This window comes from Carlito syrichta, unplaced genomic scaffold (genome assembly GCF_000164805.1).
Source record: "Carlito syrichta isolate Samal-C Ts95f unplaced genomic scaffold, Tarsius_syrichta-2.0.1 Scaffold306593, whole genome shotgun sequence".
NCBI classification, from domain to species: domain Eukaryota; kingdom Metazoa; phylum Chordata; class Mammalia; order Primates; family Tarsiidae; genus Carlito; species Carlito syrichta.
In genome coordinates, this window is record NW_007250689.1 from 201,878 (window position 1) to 212,332 (window position 10,455).

The following is a 10,455-nucleotide window of genomic DNA, read 5'->3' on the forward strand; positions in this document are numbered from 1 at the left end:
TGAGAGGGATGCAAGTGTGTACATGGTGTGGCAAAAGCCTCAGACAGTAGCTCCCAGTAGCCCACACAGGCTGGGCTCCCATCACCCCTGCTGATTCCCTCCGAGTCCCTCTTTCCCCCCTCCTTCTCACCCTTGGCTCCTGGGAAAAGGGCAGCACAGAACCAGCACATTTTTCATTGGAGACACATCTCCGCCAGCCAGTCCTAGTCCCAGCTCCACCTGTCCTGCGATTGATCCCCTCTCCCCAGCACAACCCATACACTGCCTCTGAGAAGGAAGGCTGGGGCCAGAGTTGCTGAGCCTCTGAGAAAATCTAGAGATTCAGTTTCCCCAAGATGGACTCCATTTCCTCTGGAATGATGCCTCCTTATGGCAGGGCTTTGTCTTCCTGGAAAAGATTCCATGTCTTTCGGAGGGCTCCATATCCCTGGGAAGGGCTCCACATCCCCAGGAGGGACTCCTTGCCCTGAGGGGGCTCTGTGCCCTGCATAGGCTCCCATCCTTAAGGAGGATTCCATGAATGCAAGAGGACTCCAAGCCCTCAGGAAGTTCTCTATGTCCTGGGAAGGGCTCCAGGTCCCTGGAAGTTTCTTTGTCCTTGAGAAACACTCCATGTCCTCAAGAAATATAGCTTATCTCTTGTCTCTAGGAGGGCTCCACACTCCAGAAAGAACCCTACAAAGAGTTCATAACCCCCCAGGGCAAAGCCCAAAGCCCCTCTCAGCTGGCACAGATGCTACTGACAGTGGCCCCTCCTGGGCCCACAAGGCCCAGCTCCTCCTGCTCGTTGATACATAGCTGGTAACCGCAGCCCCGGGTCCGGGCTCCAGATGGGACCCGGTGGTCAGTCTTGGCACGAGGGGGCAGCAAGAAACCCACACTGCCAGCGATGAGCATATGCCAGATGCTATGAATGTAGAAGTAGTTGTCCCGGGTCTCCACAAAGGCATACAGTAGGACTGCACTGCCCGCGATAAGGCTGCCTGGGCACAGGTAGAAAAGCCAGCGGCGCCACGTGGGTGGGTAGCAGTGCCGGCGACGGACGCTGCGTACTGTCTGGGGGAGACAGAGAAGTGGGGCTCAGGAATGTGAGGCTCTGGAGCCCAGGCCAGAGCTGGTCACTCTCTGGCTTCCACTGAGCCCTGGAAGTGACCTAAAAGCACCCATCAAGACTGCAGTGGCACTGTGAACATCAGGTGATGATGACAGAGTCCGAGTCCACCTTAAACTGGGGACCAGATACTCAGGTCCCTGCTGGTACCCACCCCCCATCGCCCTCCCCACCCTTACCCAGGCTGTGGCCAAGATTCCCAGGGCGAAGAGGCTGGGTCCAAGCAGGTTCCAGAGTCCATGCCGGTCAAGCTGCAGAGCCATGGAGAGCAGCATAGCCCCCAGCAAATACAGCACCTAGAGAAAGAGGACTCCAGGGGCTGGACTGACAGTTCTCCAGGGGCTGGTCAGGAAGGTGAGAGGCACTTGGGAATACCCCCAGGGAGAGGTCAGGAGTAGATTTCCAGTAAATTTAGTTATGGTTGTTCCCCGGAGCCCACTCTGTACTGACCTGCTTGGCCACAGGCTGTAAACGAGCCATGGCAATGACAGTGACCCACACAGACATTAAGGAGCCCAGGAAATCACAGAACTGCAGCACATCGTAGTCCATGATGCAGAAAACCACAATGCCTGGCTGGTCACAGGCATGATAGAACTGGAGAAAGAAATAACAGACATTGAAAGAACTTAAGGTAGAGGTCCAGGTCTAAGAAACTGGAGGAGGACACAGGAGTGGTGTGCTGCTGCCAGAGAAGCAGAGGTCAGAGGTTACAGATGAAAGAACTGGGAAATGTCTGCTGACTCCCCACACCTTAGACAAATGTGGTAGGGAGGCCTGGTCTGCGTCATAAGTCATACGTATCTGACAGCTCTGACCCTGGCCTTCCTAATCTTCCTGCTTCTGGAAGGTGCTGTGGAGAGTGCCCAGTCAGAGGGTCCAGATACCTCAAGCTGAGGTCAATCCTGTCCTGTCTTCTCATGCTCACCACGGGTCCCACCTATAATCCCCACCCTCGACCTATGCTCTGGGCCTAACCCTAACCCTAACCCTGCATGTCCCAGCTTCCTCTGATAGCTCGGACTCTGAACGGGGCTTCACTCTCAGGACTAGCACTAATTGACCATCTTCATCCCCTCCCAACCAATGCCGGGGTGGGTAATAACATAAGAAAAAAAGGCAGTCTCTAAGGTCATGGAGAAAAGCATGGCACTTGACACCATAGGGAATAACATAGGGAGGGGACAGTGTCTACCCACCCTACACTGTGGAGAAAATGGTGAAGAGTAGCCTATTGAGAAGGTTCAGGGAGCACAGATGGAATTGGATCAAGGTACACTGCACCTCCTGATTAAAAACCAAACAAGATCTGCCATTAGCCCCCCTGGTCTGTGGTTCCAGCCCCTGTGTCTCTCTGAATAATGACATCATTTGTGGCATCCTGTGTTCCTTTATCCGTGAAGAGGGTCATCCAGGCAGCTCTATTTATTTTAGAATATTTGGTGTTGCCACTCTCTGAATTTCCATGTAGAATTTGTGTGATTTGAGTATTTATTGATGCCAGATACCAAAAATATGTATGGTTGTAAGAGTATCTTTGGTGCAAAAATGATAAGAGCATGTATCCTTTGGTGAACTTGTCTAGTGCTTGTGAGTCTTATGAGCCCATCAAAATGTCAGACACTGGATAGGACCTCTGAGGACAAACAGCTCCAACTGAGAATAAACATCACAGGGCATGCTCACTCGTCTCATCTCCTAATATCATCCCTGCTCTATGTCAGGAAAAATATGTTGTTATTGTGATGGAAGCAGAGTTAAGGAGAAAATTAAAAGGCTATAATTGGAGAAGAAAAGGCTTTGACCTATTCTCCATCAAAATCTACTCGTGGAACTGAGCTTGAACCATGCCAGCAGGCAACAGGAGACCAAAAACGTTTCTAAAGATTTTGTCACTCACTCTTATTCTCTGTCCCCTGTATGTTAGCCCAGGTCATCTGAGAACCATGGCTAGTGATAGTGAGAGCATCTTGTGACAGGAAAATCAAGTTGGGATAGTTACCAGGGTTGGACCAAAGTATATAAGGCTGAAATGAAGTGGGAACAGGAAGTGTAAGTGCTGTGGTATTCAATGGTGGCTCACCTTTGAAGTGGCTTCATCATTGACAGAAGGGACTCTTTGGACACTACTTTCAGCCCAGGTCAGTTTCTCTTTCAACTATTAAAAGGCGATCCTAGCTGGGCACGGTGGCTCAGCCTGTAATCCCGCGCCTTTGGGAGGCTGAGGTGAGTGGATTGCCTGAGCCCGCATGTTCAAGACCTGTGTGGGCAACTTGGCGAGACCTCATCTCTACAATAAATAAAAAATGTGCCAGGTGTGGTAGTGCGCGCCTGTAGTTCCAGCTACTTGGAAAGCTGAGGCGGAAGGATCACCAGAGCCCAGCAGGTCGAGGCTGCGGTGGCCAGGAGCGGCCACTGCACTCCAGTCTGGGTGACAGAGTGAGACTCCAACTCAAAAAAAAAAAAAAAGGCGACCCTAAGTCACAAGGGCTCTGAGTCCAGAAAAGAGGCAGCCTTACAGATGTCAATGAGATGGGTCCTCCAGAGGCATTTCCCTAGGTTAGGGGTAGAAGGCAAGCTCAGGAAAGACAGCTGAGCAATACCACAAGTCCTTTACTCACTGGCAGTAATGGGATCTCCATAACTTCTGAAAAGAATGGAAATGAGGGACCGGGTGCGGTGGTTCATGCCTGAAATCCCAGCGCTTTGGAGGCAGAGTTGAGAGGACTGCCTGAGCCCAGGGGTTCGAGACCAGCCTGAGCAACATGGTGAGACCTCAACTCTATAATCAATAAAAAAATTAGCCAGGAAAGATGGCATATGCCTGCAGTTCCAGCTGCTTGGAAGGCTGAGATGGAAGGATCACCGGAGCCCAGCAGGTTGAGGCTGTAGTGGCCGTGAGCGTGCTATTGCACTCAGCCTGAGCAACAGAATGAGACTCCGATTCAAAAAAAAAAAAAAAAAGGAAATGGGAGAACCCAGTCTCTTGTTTGAATGAGTTATAGTTGAGAATGAGAAGGTGAAGGCAAGATCAGGAAGAATGATTCAGGAGAAGGAGTGTTATATCCACAAGCATATCACAATGACATCCTTACCTTAATCAAACTGCCCCCCACTTAGGGAAAAGCAGGTGGGAAACTGAACCAGGTTTGCTGTAAAATCTGATAGAATCTAGCCCAAATGCAGAGTTGTCACCAATAGAATTGGAAAACATACTCAAAAATTGATATCTCAGGACAAAGGATGAAAAAGAAATTGATATTGCTTCCTTTGACCCTATTCAAGATTTCAGCCAGTCAGTCAAATTGCAAAAATTATAACTTCAGCAAACAAATTCAGAAAGGGACAAGTTTAGGATCTTAGGAAATAAATAAAAGGAAAAGGAAAACTATGAGTATGATTTGGCATTGGTAAACTTTGATTTCTTTACATTTTAAGATTTAAATGTGCACCTATCTTCCTTTTTTCCCTTCACTTTGGAGGTAAAGAATTTTGTTCCTACAGGAAGAGAGACAGCCTTAGAATAAACGTGTTAAGTGGGTGTTCCAGGCTTTTGAAAAGACTTGTTAGTTTGGGGACATGGTTCCCTCTTAATATAATATTAAACTGAGAAAATGAGTTCTTACTGGGAAATTTCCAGGGACTTTTCATGTAGGTCCATATCAGTGTTAGAACTAATGTCTGAATATGCCTAAGAGACCTGTTTATTTTTCAACTCTTTCCGTTATATGTGCTGATTCATTGGGAGTTTAGTTCCTAAGCAAATCAATATTTTGGTCTTTTTCTATTTTAGCTATAGGATATTGATTATTCTCTGCCTCCAAGACAGGGACAAGTACCACAGGCCACTAAATTACTCAATACTGATTTATGATCTGGATTTTATTTTAAAGCACTAATGTTACATCAGGTTTAACCAAGCACTTGCTCCATATATCTGACTTTCAAGTATGTAGAAGAAAATGCCCAAAGGTCTCTGGAAGAGGTAAGGGATGATATATATCAGCAGGAAAAAAAGCAAAGCTGAATCGTCAAATATTGAAGACACATCTAGGGGAATAATTACTTGAGGGCTGCCTTTCTCCTAGGAAATCTCTACACTAAAAGAAGTATAAAGCAAAATGAAGACACTGTCTCTGGAGTGGAGAGGTTTTTAGGGAAGTCATCCCACTAATATTCTATCACCGATTATTTTCCAAGTATACTAAAAGGTCAAAGAGATTGCTTAAGATTGCAAAAAATCCACAGGGGTCAAATTAAATTAAAATTGCAGTGTAAGGGAATTAGTCCACTAAAAATTGTAGACTTTTATATTGGTATACCTTTTGTCAATAGCAAAAAGTAGTAAAAATAACAGAAAAATCAGGGAATTTAAGAAAAAATTTAGACTACAAACTGGTTTCTATTAATATAATTCTAATCTAAGTTGATAACTTCTTCAGCTTTGGATACTATTTAAATTGTTTTTTCCTGTGGAATTTTATATTTTTATTTTATAATTCATCTGATGGTCCAGAATTCAGGCGCCAAAGAACATAAAACTGTAAATACAAACATATATAGTCCATGCAAACGCACTCAGAATACAGCAGAACTTACTGTTGTGCTTATTTTCTGTTTTTATTTTTAAATTTATTTTTGCTTCCATTTTCCCTTGGAAAGAGTCATGGGGTTTTGCCAAGGGACATTGGGACTTAATTGTGATGGTTTGAGGAACAGAAGTAATGAGAAGGTGGGCTTGCAGCCAGGATGTCAGCAATCAGCAAGGAAGGCTGCATAGCCCAGGAAGCTGCATAGTCGGCTCTGTCTGGGTCTTTCAGGATCTGATAAGGACTCAAGTAGCACTGTGAGCGATATGTGGCTCAAACCATTTGAGCTGCAGTTGCACAATTAAAATGTTTGACATAGTTTCCCTGATGAATGTTTATATTTGGCTTGGTTATATTTTCTGATCTCTTCATTGGCTTTTATCTTTTAAGAATTTGAATCCGTGTTTTTCTACATACTCCAGAACTTATGGGAAACTGAAGTCAGGTTAGAAACATATTAATGCATGTCACTGACCTGGTGTGAGGGGAGCAACACAGTTCAGTCATTATATGCGAGGGAGCTGGAGTCAGGCTCACCAAGATTCTAAAGTAGAATACTCACCTTATGCAAAATAATTAACTTTCCCTCATCTATAAAAATGAATGGTAATAATAAAGTACCTATATTATAGTGCTGTTGGATTAAATTAGCAGTGTCTGACACACAGCACATATTTAGTAGATGTCATTTTGCTGTCATCATTACCTGAGTTGACTATATACAAAATCAAGTGCTAAGTTTGTGGCCTATTCTGCTTTGTTTTGTTTTGTTTAACATATTTTACATCCATAAACTCCTGAATTATAAACCTACCATCTCCTCCTATGCCCTAGACAGAAACAGATGTGCTACCCCTAGGTGTAAACTGTCCTGCATTATTTGAAAACAAAGAAGACGACTGTCATCTACAGTCCTAGTACTGACAACTGCAATATGACCAATGGGTCCTTAAATAGACACTACCATGGATTGAAATAAGTCTAAGTAAAGAAAGGCAAAGGAGAGACAAGAGGAAGCCTGCAGGAAAACTGGCTGACCGGTAGCTCTATGTTTTGGCCCATGTAGAAAAAGAGAAGGAGTTAGAGCAGAACTTTAGGTAACACCTCAAAGCCAGCAGCTTTTCCTTATTATTTTGTTTACTGCCTTATTAGAGAGAGTGGGGTTGAGCACAGTGGCTCATGCTTGTAATTCCAAGACTTTGGGAGACTGAAGCAAGAGGACTGCTTGAGCCCAAGAGTTCGAGTCCAACCTAGGCAACATAGCAAGCTCTCTACCAAAAAAAAAAAAAAAAAAAATCAGAAAATTAGCCAGGCGTGGTAGCATGTGCCTGTAGTCCCAGCTACTTGGGAAGCTGAGGCGGAAGCATTACCTGAGCCCAGTGAGTTGTGATTGTACCACTGCACAATCTAGCCTGGGTGACAGAGTGAGACCTCAACTCAAAAAAAAAGGTGGAAGGAAGCTCTTCATGTGGTACCAGGCACTTAAGGTATTCCCAATGTTCCTGCTAAGGGGAAAGTCTTTTCTTGCCAAGTTGATATGTCACTGCACCCAGTTAATGAAGAGTCATGTAACACTGAACACTTGGGAGCCAATGCCCAGGATGCTTGCATCAAGTCTAGAGGATGAATATGCTCTCTCCACATGCTCTAGGCCCCTGACACACTTAGGCGCGCTTACTAATTGTGAATCACATTAGATCTGCATGAAGCCAAGAGTGGGATGGTGGAGCAGCTGTTGCAAGAGGATTTGATGAGCCACAGTATAAAGGGCATCTGGCAATACGAAAGAGAAAAGTGTCTAATATAAAAATAGAATGAGGCACTGTCAGGGAAGGCCTAAAAGGGGGCCAATCAAGTAAACTGGAGTATGTTCTTCTCACCCAGCTTAAAGGGTCAAGATCTCTCTACACTGCATGGTTGCAGCCAATTCTTCCTCATCTGTGGATGAACCTCCAGGAGGACCCAGGACCCTCAGACTCTGCACATTTGCCTCCTGCTTTTCCTCTGACAGGTGGGATTTCTGTAATTTGGACAAAGTCTGATCTAGTAATGCTGGATGCCAGGAAGGCATGTCTTGGTTTCTGTGATAGGCTTGTTGCCGAGGTCTGAGGAGAGTATGAAGCCATCTAAGAGTTTTGCAGTGCTCACAGGCAGGCACTGTATGTCACAAGTTGCCAGGAGCCTAGAAATGAGATGAAAACATCCTGAGATGTGGCACCTCAGGGTAAAAAAGTCTCCTCTGGGGTTAAGTCATGTTCACAGCCTCACTTCTCTACCTTTCCGTATAATGTCTGTGATGACTGCTCATAATATGAACTTTTCGATTACGGAGTGGGAAAAACACAGGGAAGGGATCATGGAAACTCTAATGGGAGTGGAGAGGTTAAAACTTTTTTTTTTTTTCAAGTTAGAGTCTCACTCTATTGCCCAGGCTGGAATGCAGTGGCATGCTCATGGACATCCCAGCATCGACCTGCTGGGCTCAGGTGATCCTTCCGCCTCAGCCTTCCAAGTAGCTGGAACTACAGGTACGTGCTACCACGCCCAGCTAATTTTTTTATTTATTGTAGAGATGAGGTCTTGCCAAGTTGCCCAGGCTGTTTTCGAACCCTTGGGTTCAGGCAATCCCCTCAACTCGGCATCCCAAAGTGCTGGGATTACAGGCTTGAGCCACTGAGCCTAGCCAAAACTATATTAATTTCCTCAAAATGTACTTCTTTGATCTGAGATTTATATCATACTGCCACTTTCCATGATGCCCCAGGATACAGTTAAGTCTATAGAGTTTCTCAGGACTCTGAGAGTCAGATTGTCTTATAATCACCCAGGGTAGATTCCCTCTGTCTTCTTAAGTTCGCATGAGAAATTGAAGAGGCATGATGACTAACTGGGGGACACTTTTTCATACTCTAAGAACAAACAAGCTAAAGCTATAGAAAGCCCCAGTACAATGAAGAACAAGAGCTCAGAGCAGCTAACTCTCACATCACGAAAGAGCATGATGCAGCCAAAAGAAGGACAAATATATGGACTTTGCAGAAACTTGGAAGTATTTCGAGTCTATAATACTCAGTGATCTATCACAGAAACAAAGAATTGAGTACCACATGTTCTCACTCATAAGTGGACCCTGAACATTTACCATAATACTATAAGAAAGGGATTAGCAGTAGTGGGACACTGCCAGGGTAAGGAGGCAGGGGGACACAACATCAATAAGCTGACCTGATCTCAAACCAGGTGAAGTGGTTTGAGGCCCACACTTTACCTGCACTAGATAACCACTTATATACCTACTAATCCTGAATTGTACCCCACATTTTTAAAATTAAAAAAGAAAAAAAAAGAGCACAATAAAGGTGAAGACCCTTCATGCAGAGACAGGGGTGAAAGTGTAGACTTTGTGCTGCCATACACAGAACATGGTGAAGGTGTAGACACTATTCCATACTGTAAGGCAGCTTACTCAGTGTGTTGAGTAAAGGCTGCCTCAGCCTTCAGGTGGACAGAGTGTGGGGCAGATGGAGACCCAGGCTTACATTAAGTTGCAAACAGCTTTGTTCATTTACCTCAATCAATGCCCCTTACAAAAATGACCATCTTCTATGTATGCTACAATAGGTTAGGAAGACTGCCGTAGAAGACACAGTGAAGGTACAAACGTCCCCAAACCCACGGAGAACACGGTAGAAATGTAGGCTGTCACCCATCACCATGGATAAGGACACAGGGAAGATAGAGATGCCACCACCGCATACCGTGGAGAAGAACATGGTGAAGGTGTAGACAGCAGCTTCCAGCACATATCGGCTCCGAATGGCCAAGATCACGGGTGGCAAAAACATGAGGTTGCTCAGGCAGAGCAGGAGTGTAGACAGCAGCTGGAATCCGTAGGTGAGCGCATCCGCACTGTCGGTGCAGCCCCAGCCCCGCCACCCTGCAGGTGGGGAGGGCACAGATTGGAAGAGAACAGACGGCAGCCATGGGTTCTGGAGACACTTCTACCTCCAGGCCTCTCGCCAAGCTCTACGCCACTGCCCTAGTGGAGGGTGGTCTCACCCTGACTCTGACCTCACATTCTCTCCAAACCCATTCCTAATTCAGGTTGCCCCTGTCCCCGCCCACTCTCAGTAGCGGGACAGTGCCAGGGGAAGGAGGCAGGGGGAGGAGGGACACTGCCAGAGGAGGGAGCACGTCCACTCCCGTCCAGGCCGCCCCTGGAGCCCAGGAAGCCCCCCGCAGTAGCTCCCTCGCCAGCCCGCTCACCAGCCTTGCACTCGCAGGCCGCGTACAGGTAGTTGTGCGTGCGTAGCAGCTTGCATTGGCCGTATGGCCCGCAGTCGTCCACGCACGGGGACAGGAAGGTGCGCAGCCGCACCTCAGCCGTCGCGTTGCGGCACCTCACAAATCTGTGCAGACACTGGCAGTCACCTGGGGCCGGCCAACCCCTCCCCCCTGCCGGGCCCAGGCCCCGCCCCCTGCCGGGCCCAGGCCCCACCCATTCGCTCACCGAGGCCCCACCCCACATAGGGAGCGGAGGGCCAGGAACCAGGTACCAGTCTGCGGGAACGGGATTCGCAGCCTAGCCACTCTAGAGGTGGCACTGACCGAGAGGAGGAAGCCGGCCAGGGACTCTGAAGGGAGAAGGGAGTGGCTAGTGAGAGGAAGGAGGGATCAGCATGGGGTCAGGACCCAAGAACCCTCCTGCCCCCGCTTCCCGAAACCCTAGCCTGTTGTTCCTCTATTCTATCCCTC

At 47.0% G+C, this 10,455-nt stretch overlaps 1 protein-coding gene across 2 annotated transcripts in view; it reads right to left on the reverse strand.

Moving 5' to 3' along the window:
* The window catches only part of TMEM8B (transmembrane protein 8B), a 28,310-nt gene continuing 17,855 nt past the window's right edge, over positions 1-10,455 (reverse strand). For both annotated transcript variants that reach the window (XM_021715068.1, XM_008063145.2), the window contains exons 8-13: positions 10,211-10,334; positions 9,967-10,109; positions 9,459-9,637; positions 1,562-1,708; positions 1,291-1,407; positions 1-1,056 (exon numbers count right to left, since the gene is read on the reverse strand). In XM_021715068.1, coding sequence (XP_021570743.1) covers positions 721-1,056; positions 1,291-1,407; positions 1,562-1,708; positions 9,459-9,637; positions 9,967-10,109; positions 10,211-10,334 — 1,046 coding nt within the window. In that variant the 3' untranslated portion in view covers positions 1-720. The remainder of the gene's footprint in view (positions 1,057-1,290; positions 1,408-1,561; positions 1,709-9,458; positions 9,638-9,966; positions 10,110-10,210; positions 10,335-10,455) is intronic.